This window comes from Nomascus leucogenys, chromosome X (assembly GCF_006542625.1).
Source record: "Nomascus leucogenys isolate Asia chromosome X, Asia_NLE_v1, whole genome shotgun sequence".
NCBI classification, from domain to species: Eukaryota; Metazoa; Chordata; class Mammalia; order Primates; family Hylobatidae; genus Nomascus; species Nomascus leucogenys.
The window spans coordinates 43,544,910-43,558,161 of record NC_044406.1 but is presented as its reverse complement, the minus strand read 5'-3'; the positions used below and the strand labels follow the sequence as shown (position 1 = coordinate 43,558,161).

At 35.3% G+C, this 13,252-nt stretch overlaps 1 protein-coding gene across 3 annotated transcripts in view; it reads left to right on the top strand.

The window, feature by feature from the left end:
• Positions 1–13,252, top strand: part of ZNF81 (zinc finger protein 81) — a 97,876-nt gene that overhangs the window by 72,757 nt on the left and 11,867 nt on the right. For all 3 annotated transcript variants that reach the window (XM_030807341.1, XM_030807342.1, XM_030807343.1), the window contains one exon: positions 923–1,018. In XM_030807341.1, coding sequence (XP_030663201.1) covers positions 923–1,018 — 96 coding nt within the window. The remainder of the gene's footprint in view (positions 1–922; positions 1,019–13,252) is intronic.

Below are 13,252 nucleotides of genomic sequence, written 5' to 3'. Positions count from 1 at the left end.
ATATCCTGTCTCATCCATAACTTATTTGGATGAATTAGATGATGAGATTTGGGACTTTTAGTTGACGATGTCGAGATGTGATTTTTGACTTACAAGTTGATGTTAGAATGACTAAGGCTTTGGAGGATGTTGGGATGGGGTGAATGTATTGTGCATGTGAGAAGGACATGAATTTTGGGGGACTAGAGGGCAGACTCTTGTGGGTAGAATTTTGTCTTCCCCAAAAACTATGTGGAAATCCTACCCCTTGATACTTCAGGATGTGACCATATTTGGAAATAGAGTCTTTGCAGAGGTAATCAAGTTAAAGTGAGGTCATTAGGGTGGGCCCTACTCTAATCTGACTGGTGTCCTTATAAAAAGGGGAAATTTGGACACGGGGAGAATGCCATATGAAGATGAAGGCAGAAATTGGGGTATTGCTGCTACAAGCATGCGTAGAGGGAAGACAATAAGAAGATATGCAGGTAGAAGACAGACATGTCACTGGGGTGATGTATTCACAAGCCAAGGAATGCCAAAGAGTGCCGACAAACACTAGAAGCTAGAAGATGCTGAAAGCGTTCTCTCCTAGATCCATCAGAGAGAGCATGACCCTGTTGACACCTTGATTTTGGATTTCTAGCCTCTAGACATAAGAGACAATAAATTTCTGTTGTTGTAAGCCACCAGGTTTTGGTACTGTGTTATAGCAGCCTTAGGACACCAATATAGAGCCTCGTTGTGTTTCCCTTCACCACCACTGAGCTATCTGGGACATCCGAACCCTATGATGATGTCCTCCTTGATTTGTCTGAGATTCTTCAGTCCCTTTTCACCTCTGTGATTATTACTCAGTTCCCAATGAAATGTGGTTACTTCTCCAAAGAACAAATGGAAAGCAATTTGCTGGACCCAATTCTCTATCATGTCCTGTTGACAGGGTTCAAAGTTCCTAAACCAGAGGTCATCTTCAAGTTGGAGCAAGGAGAGGGGCCATGGACATTGGAAGGGGAAGCCCCACATCAGAGCTGTTCAGGTGAGTGGGTGTGACCCAGGCAGATGGGGACACGAAGTAATTTTTTTTTTCCCTAAGGAAGACCGATGCCTTTAAAATGCTGTTATTGCTTAAAGGTTGGAAACTTTAGAAATTGCTTGAGGATAGGTAGCATTGGCCTCTCCGGTGCCAAATTGTTCTCTCCCTTTATTTCTCTTACTGTTATCACCTGTCTTCTTTGCTTGGCTTTCTTCCAGGAGAATTGCCCCAATTCCTATACTCTGGATCATATGCCAGGCTTCCTCACTAGAGGTCTTGCTTTCTTAGATATTCTTTCCTTCCTTCCGTCCCATTTTTATGTGTAATTCCTTAAACCACACCCCAGAGTCTTAGATTCTTATCACATACATTTCAGTTTTACTGGATTTGACTTTTTGAAAATCCATTGGTTGCCTCGCTTCTGTTCTTCCTAGCACTCTCGCACTTTATTCTTTCTTTGGTTCTCACCTTCTCACTCTAAGGTACCAACAAACTCTCATCTACAACCAGCCTCACCTCCCGTTGCTTTTGTAAGTATCACCTTCAGATTCCTCACTCCTCTCCACCTTCCCATGGCCTAGTACCTCTCTCCCATCTTCTGACTTTATGGTCACTATCACTTAGCATTTCTTCTTTTAAAATCCATTTTATTAAGGTAGAATTTACACAAAATGAAATGTATCTATTTTAAGTGGACAGTTTGATGAGTTTTGATAAAGGTATACACCAGTGTAACCACCACCCCTATTGTGATATATACCATTCCTTCACACAGAATGCTCCCTCATGCCCCTTGCAGTCAGTACACACAGCCCCAGGCAACCACTGACATGCTTTTTGTCATTCTAGATTAGATGTGTCTTTATTAGGGTTTTATATAAATGGAATAATACCTTACATACTCTTTTGGGTCTGGCTTTATTTGTTCAGCATAATCATTTTGCAATTCATCCATGTTATTAAGTATATCTCTGGTTTATTCCTTTTGAATGACAAATAGTATTTCATGGAATGAATATATTACTATTCGTTAATCTCTACACCTATTGATGGATAGGTGGTTAATATTTGGTTATTATGAATGAAGCTGCAGTGAACATTCTTATATGTCTTTGTGTGAACATACGTTTACATTTTTCTTGGGTAAATACCTAAGATTGGAACTGCTAGGTCATATAATAAGTGTATACTTACCTTTGTAAGAAATTGCCAAACTGTATTCCAAATTGGCTGTACCATTTTACATTCCCAGCAGCAATACATAAGGATTCCTCTTGCTCCACATCCTCGTCAACACTTGTTATCATCAAACTCTTTTATTTTTGCTATTGTAGCAGATGTTATAATTTAAAGTTGCATTTCTCTTATGAGAATAATGATGTTAAGCATCTTTTTATGTGCTTATTGACCATTTGTACATTTTTTGAGGTGAAATATCTACTCAGATATCTTTCTCACTTTTTAATCAGGTTGTTTGTCTTCTTATTAGTGAGTTTTAATATATTTACTGGATACAACTCCTTTGCCAGATATATGTATTGCTAATATTTTGTTCCAATCTGTGGCTTGAAATTTCATTTTCTTTTTGGTGCCCATCAAAGAGCAAACATTTTAATTTTGATGAAGTCCAATTTATCAGCTGTTTTATTGTTAGTACCTTTTGTGATCTGTTTAAGAAATCTTTGCCTACCACAAGGCACACAGATTTTCTCATACTTTCTTCTATAAGTTTTATCATTTTAACTTTTTCAGTTAGGTCTGTGATTCATTTTTCAATACTGATATCTAATTGTTCCAGAAACATTTGTTGAAGGGGCTTTCCTTTTCCTATTGAATTTCCTTGGTGTGTTTATCAAAATCAATTGACTTTATGTGTATGAGCCTGTATCTGGTCTCTCTTTTCTATTCAATTAATCTACTTGTCTGTCTGCTTTAAAAGATCGGTTTTATTATTATTTAGGTTTGATGAAGCCAACAGATCAGGAGACAACTGCCATTGGAAAGATAGTTTGTTACAGTTCCCAAGAGGCGGGGGCATACCACACCATACAGGGCCATGCATACCACACATGTGGAAGCACCAAGGTCAGTTGGGATCTAGAAGGAGTGAGGGGAAAGCATGGGCCAGAGCCATTATTTAGGTTTTGTGGGAAGGAATGGACTAGGCAAGGTCAGAAGGCTAGGCAGATTTAAGATTGGCTAGTTTGAATAATTCCACTGGGCTCTAGGGTACAGGAACTCTCCCCAGTTGCTTGGTACCTGGCCCTGGGGTGAGTAGAGCAGGGGGATAGTGGCTCAACCTGTGAGAGCTCAGTAAAAGAGGCAGTTGTGGGTATGGGCTATGTATTGGCTGCTTTGCATATGAAAGGCATCCTCAAGGTCAGGTTATTTCCTAATCTCTAGAATTAGCTATCACTGGGAGGGGGCAGTCTCTCCAGGATCAGTTAAGCCCCAGATGCCAGAACATCAAGGGTACAGAAAATAAGAAAATATAGTTAATACATTATCCTTTTAGCAAACCCATACTATCTTTATTACTGTAGTTTTTATAGTAAATCTTCAATCAGGTAGTATAAGTCCTTCAACTTTGCTTTTTAAAAATTACTTTGCTCTTCTAGGTCATTTGCATTTTCATATACATTTTATAATCAGTTTGTAATTTTTACAAAAAAGCCTACTGGGATTTTGTTTGGAGTTCAGTTGACTCTGTAGATCAATTTTAGGAGAATTGACATCTTAACAATATTGAGCCTTCTAACCCATGAACATGGCATATTTCTGCAATTATTTAGTTCTTTAATTTCATTTAGCAGAATTGTATAGTTTTCAGCATAGAGGTCATAGGAAACCTTCATTAAGTTTATCCCTAAGTACTTGATATTTTTGATTCTGTTTTACATGGCATTGTTTTAGTTTTATTTTTTGATTTTCATTGCTAATATAAAGTTTTTTAAATTTTATTTTTAGATTGTTTATTGCTAGTATAAGTTGCTAGTGATTGATTTTCGTGCATTAACTTTGTATCCTGAGGCACTGCTAAATCTACCTATTAGTTTTCTTGTAAGTTCCTCAGGATTTTTCATATAAGTAATCATTATCACCTAAAAATAGGGACACTTTTACATCTTCCTTTCCAAACTCATGTTTTAATTTCTTTTCATTATTTTACTGTCTAAGACTTTCAGTTCAATGTTGAATGGAAGGGGTGAGTGTGGGCATGTTTGTCTTGGTTCTGATATTGTGGGCAAAAACTTCAGTCTTTCACCATTAAGTTACGATATTAGCTGTAGGTTTTCTGTACCTGCCCTTTAACAGGCTATGTAAGTTCCTTTCTAATCCTAGCTTATTTCATAGTATTTTTTTTAAATCATGATTGAGTGTTGAATTTTGTCAAATGCTTTTTCTGCATCTATTGGAGTGATATTATATATATGAGCATTTTTTGTTCTGTTATTATGGTGAATTCATTGATTTTTAAATGTTGAATTAACGTTGTATTTCTGAGATAAATACTAGTTGATTATGACGTATTAGCTTTATTATATATTGTTGGACTCTACTTACTGATATTTGACTTAAAAGTTTGCATTTTTCATGAGTGATTTTGTTCATGGTTTTCTTTTTTTTCAATGTCTTTGTCATGTTTTGATATTATGGTTATACTGGCTACTAAAATGAGTTATGATGTGTTCCCTTCTCTATTTTCTGAAATACTTTGTGTGAGATTATTATTTCTTTTAATGTTTCATGGAATTAACCAAGGAAGCCATTTGGACCTAGAGTTTTCTTGACAGGAAGGATTTAATGACAAACCTAATATTTTAAATAGACATAGAGCTATTCAGATTTTTTGTTTCATCTTTTGCTAGACATAGTAAGTTGTACTTTTCAAGGAATTTTGTCTATTTCCTCTATGTTGTCCAATTTAATCCTGTTGTGGTCTGAGAGCACACCCTTTATGATTTCAGCATATGGTCTACCTAGGGGAATGTTTTGTGTGTCCCTGCAAAGAATGTATGTTCAGCTGTTGATGGGTACAGTGTTCTATAATCTATAACTCAGGGTGGTTGCATGTTGTTGAAATCTGCTAATGCCTTACTAATTTGTCTTTTACTTGTTCATTCAATTATTTGTAATTTGGGGGGGTTAAAACTGTCAAAGAGATTTTAAAATTTATATGGATATGCGAAAGACCTAGAATGACCAACACAGTCTTGAGAAAGAAGAAAAAGTATGGAGGATTGACACTACCGAATGTTAAGATTTACTTTAAAGCTATAGCAATCTGGACAGTATGGAATTGGTGTAAAGACAGACTAATATATAAATGGAACAGAAGGGAAAGACTAAAAATAGACCCATTAATATACAGACAACTGATTTTTGACAAAGGTGCCAATGTAATTTGAAGGGAGAAATGAAAGTCTTTTCAAATTGTGCTGGAACAAATGGATGTCAGTATTGGGGGAAAAAAATCACACTTTGACCCATACTTCACATCCTATACAAAAATTAACTCAAGTTCTAGTATTATAGAATTGTTTATGTTGAAATAACCTGCCAGACAGATAAAAAATTGTTAATCCTGGAAAGCATATTTTTAAAACTAGCTACTGAGGATGCTGGAGGGTGATCAAAAGAACATTTTTCTGCTCCATCATATTTTGAGTAATTTTGAATTGTGTCCTGAACATTATCAATGTTTATGGTAACATGGTATTCTGTTATATTGTTCTGAAGAATGTCAGTGTTCTTATCACAGCAGGCAATTAACTAGGTTAGATTGACACTGGAAATGCTGTCTCACCTAAGGCGAGTGGCAACTCAGGTGCACTTCAGCCCTGCTTTCAGTTTGCTCTACCCATGTAAAGTTGAGGGGTCAGCCAGAGACTTAGGCAGATTTTATACACAGAATTAGGAATTTGCTTTTTTTGATTCTTTCTTTTTGAGTTGCCCCCTTAATCTCTAGTGGTCCTGGGTACCCAGGCCTTCTTCCCCTGATTCCTCTTGCAAAAGGATTACAAGCTTTTATGAGAATTTTAGCTGCTCCACATTGCTGCTAGGAGTGCAGCTACTCTCAACAGAAACCTAAGAAAAGGGGGAACTCACTACATGCTAGTCACTTCCTCTAACTTTTGACACCCCTCCAAAATGTGCCTGCTTTTGTTTGGTTTTTTATTTTTGTTTGTTTTTCTAGAGATTACATTTACTATCTGTAGAAGGGTCTTTTTCAGAAGCTTACTTCTCCATACTGGAAGTAGAACTCTTACCATTGATTCTTGTACATTGACCTTGTATTCTGAGACTTTGCTAAATTTTGCTTATTAATTCTAGTGGGTCTTTTTGTGAATAAATACCATAAAACTTTCTGCAAACATTATCATGCCTTTCTGTCATTTCCTTTTTGGTCTATATGCTCTTTATTTTTATTTTATCTTGTTCCCAATCTGAAGGCAAAAACTTTCAGTCTTTCACCATTAGGTGTTATTAGCTGTGATTTTTCTTAGATGCTCTTTATTAATTTGTGGCAATTTCTTTCTATTGCTAGTTTGATGAGAGTCTTAAACATGAATTGATGCTGAATTTTCTAAATGCCAAATGCTTTTTATGTATCTATTGAAAAGTGCATTTTATTCTACTAATATGGTGAATTTTTATTGATTTTTAGATGTCAAACTAAACTTACATTCCTGAGATAAACCTTACTTCATCATGGTGTATTATCTTTTTATGTATTTCCTGATTTGATTCACTAATATTTGATAAGGATCTTAATCTCCATGTCTTTGAGAGAGATTGGTCTTTAGTTTTGTGTGGGGGGGTTCCCTTATATTATCTTTGATTTTGGTATCATGTTAATTCTAGCTTCATAAAATTAGTTTGGAAATTTCATGCCTGCCCTATTTTCTGAAAGAGTTTGTGTAAACTTGCTATATTTGCTAGAATTTTTCAGTGTTCACGTCTCTTGTGATTTTGTATAAGATTACTTTAAATTTCTTTTTCTTAAATATGTGATAAAATTCACCAGTGAACTCATCTGGGTCATCTGAAGTTTTCTTTGTGGGACTGTCTTTAATTTCAAATTCAGTTTCTTTAATATAGGAATATTCAGGTTTTCTATTTCTTCTTGTTTTAATAATTTGTTCCTTCAAGGAGTTTGTGTATTCCATCTAAGATGTCAACATTTTGGCATAAGTTTTTTTCATTAATACTTCTGTATTGTCACTTTAATGTCTTGTATCTTCGCCAGTGTACCCTCTTTCTCTGAAGTTGATAAAATTTCAATTCAACAGGTATATATATATATATAAACCTAATTTTCTATGTACTTCTTGACACAGCCTCAAAATATATAGTAAACATTGGCAGTATTTAAAGGGGAAGTAGGCAAAATGCACAATCATAGTTGGAGATTTTAACATACCTATTTCTCTAACTGTTGTAACAAGCACACAAAAGAATCTCTAAAGAGGTAGAAGCCTAGAACATGATAAACCAATATGATGTAATCGACATACTTAGGTTACTACATCCAACAACTACAGAATACACATTCTTTTCAAGTATACATGGCACATTCACCAGAATAGACTATTTTGGGATATAAAGCTGTCTGCATCAAATTTCAAAGGATTGAAGTCATAGACTGTATGTTCTCTAACCACTGTTAAATTAAAACTCTGAACAGAAAAACAACTAAAAAAATCTAAATGTTTGAAAAGTAAGCAACACACATCCAAATATCCCATAAATCAAAAAAAGATATTACAATGAAAATGTATTGAGTGAAATGATAGTGAAAATATGACACATCAGAACTTGTGGGGCCGGGCGCAGTGGCTCACACCTGTAATCAGTACTTTGGGAGGCCAAGGTGGGTGGATCACCTAAGGCCAGGAGTTTGAGACCAGCCTGGCCAACATGGTGAACCCCATCTCTACTAAAGATACAAAAATTAGCCGGGTGTGGTGGTGGGTGCCTGTAATCCCAGCTACTCAGGAGGCTGAGACAGGAGAATCACTTGAACCCAGGAGGCAGAAGTTGCAGTGAGCCAAGATGGCACCACTGCACTCCAGGCTGGGCAATGAAGTGAAACTCCATCAAAAAAAAAAAAAAAAAAAAAACTTGTGAGATGAAACTGAAGCACTATGATGAAAGTTTCTTGTTTTATATCTATCTACCAGAAAATTAAAAAGATTAAAAATTGGCCATCTAAGTTTGCACCTCAGGACATACAAAAGTGAAAACTACCAAAGCCAAAATTTGCTTCTTTGAAAGATTAGTACAATTGATAAATTTAGCAAGATCAATCAAGGAGGAGAAAGAAAACACATATTATCAATGCCATGAATGAGAAAAGAAACATCATTACAAATCTTACAGGCCTTAAAAGGATACTAAGAAGATATTATGACCAATTTTATCCCCCAACATTTGATAACCAAAATGAAATGAACAGTCTTAGAAAAACAGAAATTACCAGAAATGTCACAAGAAAAAAGGTTAAAATCTTAGTAGTATTTCTATCTATTAAATAGATTGAACATATAATTTAAAACCTATCCACAAACAAAGCTCTCAACCCACATGGCTTCATTGGTGAACTCTGGTCTTTTAGAGAAGAAATAATACCAATATTATTTATGTTCTTTTGAAGGAAATAAAGAGAGAATACTTCATATCTCATTTGATAGTAAATTGAACTATATTAGAATAAAGAATTACTCTTCTTTGAAAGATATCATTAAGAAAGTTAATAGGGAAGCCACAAGCTGGGAGAAGATATTTGCAATACATAAATTTGACAAATGACTTTATATTCAGAATATATAAAGAACTCTCACAAATCAAGAGAGAAAAAATAGGTAAAAGACACAGGCACTTGTAAAAAGAGGTATTCAAATGGGCATTATATATATGAGAAGGTGCTAAAGATCATTACTCATCAGAAGAATGTAAATTAAAACCACAATGTGGCAGCCCTACACACATACATACATACAAAAAAAGGGCTAAAATTTAAGACTGACAATTATCAAATGTTGTTGAGTATTTAGAGCAACTGGAATTCACATTCATTGATGATAGGAGTGTAAATTCTTTCAACCACTTTGGAAGATAGGCATTACCTACTAACACTAAATGTATACCAATTCTGTGGCCCAGTAGTGCCACTCCTAGGCATATATTTAAGAGAAACAAGCAAATATATTCACTAAAAGAAATGTACAAGAATGCTCATACCAGCTTTAGCGTAATTGCTCAAAATTTGAAACCGCTCAAATGTCCATCAGTAGGAGAATAGATGAGCATTATGCTATATTCTTACAATGTGATACTACACAACAATGAAAAGAATGAACTACTGTTACAAGAACTTGGGCGAACCTCAAAAAATTTGTTGAACAAAAGAAGCCAGACATGCAAATGGGTATATGCTATATGATTCAATTTACATAAAGTTCAAGCAAGGATAAGCAAAACTAATCTATGGTTATGATAATATTGATGATAAATGATTGGCAATCTATGGTCAGAATGGTGGTTACCGCTGAGAGTCAATTATTGAAAGGGCCACCGGAGAACTTTCTGGGATAATTAAAATGTTTTCTACTTTCATCTGAGTTGTGGTTACATGGGTGTATACATATGAGTATTGGAGTTCAGCTTTATAGCTAAGATCTATACTATATAGCTTTGCATACACTCATTGAGCTTTACAGTTAATATCTACACTTTACTATATAAAGTATATATAAATTATACCTCAATAAAAAATAATTAGCCTGTGAGATTATTCCTCAGGGATGTTTATATAGAATTGGTATTGGTTGATCATTAGAGTATATGTGCAATCCACAAGTGTGCCTATTTTACCACATTTATGCCAACACTCAGCATCGTTCAGATTTCTTATCTTGTGGCCAATATAATGGATGTAAAGTGGTATTGTGTTGTCTTCCCCCCTTTCTAGTATCTGCTATCCATTTAGGTTTCCCCTCTGTTAATTGCTTGTTCCTATTTTGTCTCATGTACTTTTCATAGAGGCTTTTTTCCAACTAAGATGCACTAGCTAGGGGTACCATTTACTGTCCAGGATATCTGTTCTAATAGTAATTAACTCAAAGGGGTCTTCCATTTGGAACACTTAAGGTTTTTATTTGTATTCTGATGACTTCCATGTTGACACCACTAGGTGCCGTATTATAATTGTGCTCTAGTACTTACTTACCTGCATACCACACAGTTCCCATTGAATATTCTACTTTATTCATCCTCACTATGGGAGGAATTGGCGTCATCATTACCCAAATCAGGAATCCTCACATTCCAAATTTTGTCAGATTCTGCTGTTTCTTGTTTCTTCCCTCTTAGCTGTCTTTTCTTACTAATTACTCTGCAATTCCTATTTTTTCTTTTTTAAAGAATACTACTTAGCCTCTCATCTTAGTTCCAGTAACATCACTCCAAAACAGGTCTGTATTTTCTTATGCTTGGATTATTCTGTTCCTAATGGAAGCTGCAGATTCCATTCTTGTTTCTAGTTAATCTTTGAAATGCTACTGATAGATTTCATTACCTAAGACATTGCATTTATCTTTGTCATTAGCTTCATGAAGTAATCTTACAGTTGCTCCATATTATATAACACATGACCAATAACTTTTCTCTCAATGCCATCTATAAGATTACCATTATTCCCAGTTTAAAATTTTATCTGTACAGTTTCCTTAATTTACGCTTCCTTCAAATTGTTCGCCTGGTCTTTAATGCCTGTCATATATGAAGTGTGTCTGTGTATCTGGGCTTTTTATTATTTTGTGCTCTGCCTGTCCAGGTAATAGACATTTTCCTTTTGTGTTCAGGCTTTCATCTATTCCATGAAATGGCTCTTACCTACTCCAGATTTACTACTCCATTATTTATTATTCTTCCCCATTTCTGTTTCCCCATGTCCCAGATGCTTTTGCTCCCAGTAATTTTTGAAAGTCTCTGAAAATAAGAGCTCGTATCTTATTTTCATCATTCAAATGTTGAGCATGAAGAAAATACTTACCAATATTAACTAATTGAATTTGTGGGGGATAAGAATAGAATTTTGCTGTGTTTTAGAGGGATTTCAAAAAATTATACTGAGAGGAATTCAGCAAAGATTGTTATTGGAAAGTAAACACAATGGCACCAAATATTTAAAAGTTTACCCTCTTACACATTGTGTTTCTGTTATAATTAGGAGTCTATTACAGGGATTAGCAAAATGAATAGCATAGAGAGTGCCTGCTTTTGACATTCAGAAGAAAAAACTTGCTAGCAATATGATTAGATTAATTTTCTAAGTAAAAATTCTTAAACTGCTTGATGAAGCACACATACCTTTTTTAATGGCATAAAAGAAAATGCTAAGCAGGCTTAATGGGGAAAGAGGACATGAATATGTCCTTTGATTTGAAAATAAACTGGACTCTTTTGAGGCATCTTTGTGTGTGACAAGTAGAATGTAAGCTCACGTGAGCAGCTCTTTTTTCTAGACTGATGACTCTTCATTTATGTACTGTTCATAGAATCAGGGGCTCAGGAGAGGTATAAAGAAGCTTTTTATTGCAGAAGCAAATGTTTTACGATGAACATTGGTACTAGTGACATAAAAAATAATTGTCTGGTACAGCAAGGGATTTACAATTTAAATAAAGTAAAAAGTAGAACTGCTTCTGAAACCATGCCCAGGAATCCAGTGCTTAGTATCTCCAGAATAAATGAAAGCCAGATGTGTGAGAATACAAATGCAACCTAAGAATAGGAGGATGAGATTTTGGATGGGACATGTGTCTGAAGTACAGTATCAAACTGACTAAAAGGGGACAAGTGGATTTGATGACTCAGAGCATTCTCAGTATCTAAAAATCTCATTGAAAAAGTCAGTGGTATAATTTATTCATGTTAAAATTATTTATCAATAATCTAGTATGTCTCACGCACTGTACTAGGAATGGAAACATCTGTAATTCCCACTCTGGGCAAGAATAATGTATGAATTATGCTAATGCTAATTTGTAGGAATAGATTGTCAAATATAGTGACTAAAATAGTAAGGAATTGTATTTCCCTCTTATAGGAAACCTCATTGCTCATGATTGTTCAGGAATCCAAGCTCCTTCCAACACACATTACTCCACCATCTCTTAGGATTTTTGTGGGATCTGTGTGCTTGACTCTGTGTTTCTGCCAAGTCCAGGTTTTAGTAAGCAAGAAGGTAGAAGTGGGTGTGGAGAAAACATGCCTATGGTCTCAGTGCTCCCATCTGAAAGTGGCACCATCATTTTCTCTCAAATTCTCTTGATGAGAACATTGTCACATGGCCACACTAATTTCAAAGGAGGCTAAGAAATGCTCTATGGCTGGGCATCTGTATGCCTGGATGCTACTCTGTTAAATGCAAAAGAATGGGGAAACAGATTCTAGTGGGTAGCTTTCAGTCTCTACCAGAGATGACTTGTCTTTTCTGCTATTTTTTGTTAGATATATATATATACAATGTATGTCCAAGAAAACAATCACACCTGGATGTAGAGTTGGAGTATAGACATCTATTTATTGTTTGTATAGGTTAGGATGGCTATGACTACAATATTTTTATAGACATGAATAAATTATTTTTATCACATAAATTTTGGATTTTTGCTGATAAGCAAGATTAGTGAGGATTTAGAATTGAAAATGAGTATAAATACCAGAGCATTTGTTATAAAAGAAAAAAAATTCTGCAATCCCAGCTACTCAGGAAGCTGAGGCAGGAGGATGGCTTGAGGCTAGGGGTTTGAGACCAGTCTGGGAAACATAATGAGACCCCATGTCGAAAAACAAATTATGTAAAAATTAGCTGGCTTGGTGGGGCATGGTCCCTGACACTTGGGAGGCTGAGGCAGGAGGATCATTTGAGCCCAAGAGTACAAGGCTGCCGTGAGCAGCCTGCAGTCCAGCAGCCTGGGTAACAGAGTGAGACCCTATTTCAAAAAGAATAAAGAAAAGAAAAATATGGAGAATTTTGTCATCAAGGTGAAGTAAAATTCATTCATTTATTGTATTCTGATCATATTCATTCTTCACTATGTATTGAGCCAGCTCCATGAAAGACAGTAATATGACCACTTAAATTTGTAGTTATCATCCCCTCTATTAAATTCAATAAACATTTTTTGTTATCTTTTACAAGCACTGCTTGTTAGGAGAACAGTGTGG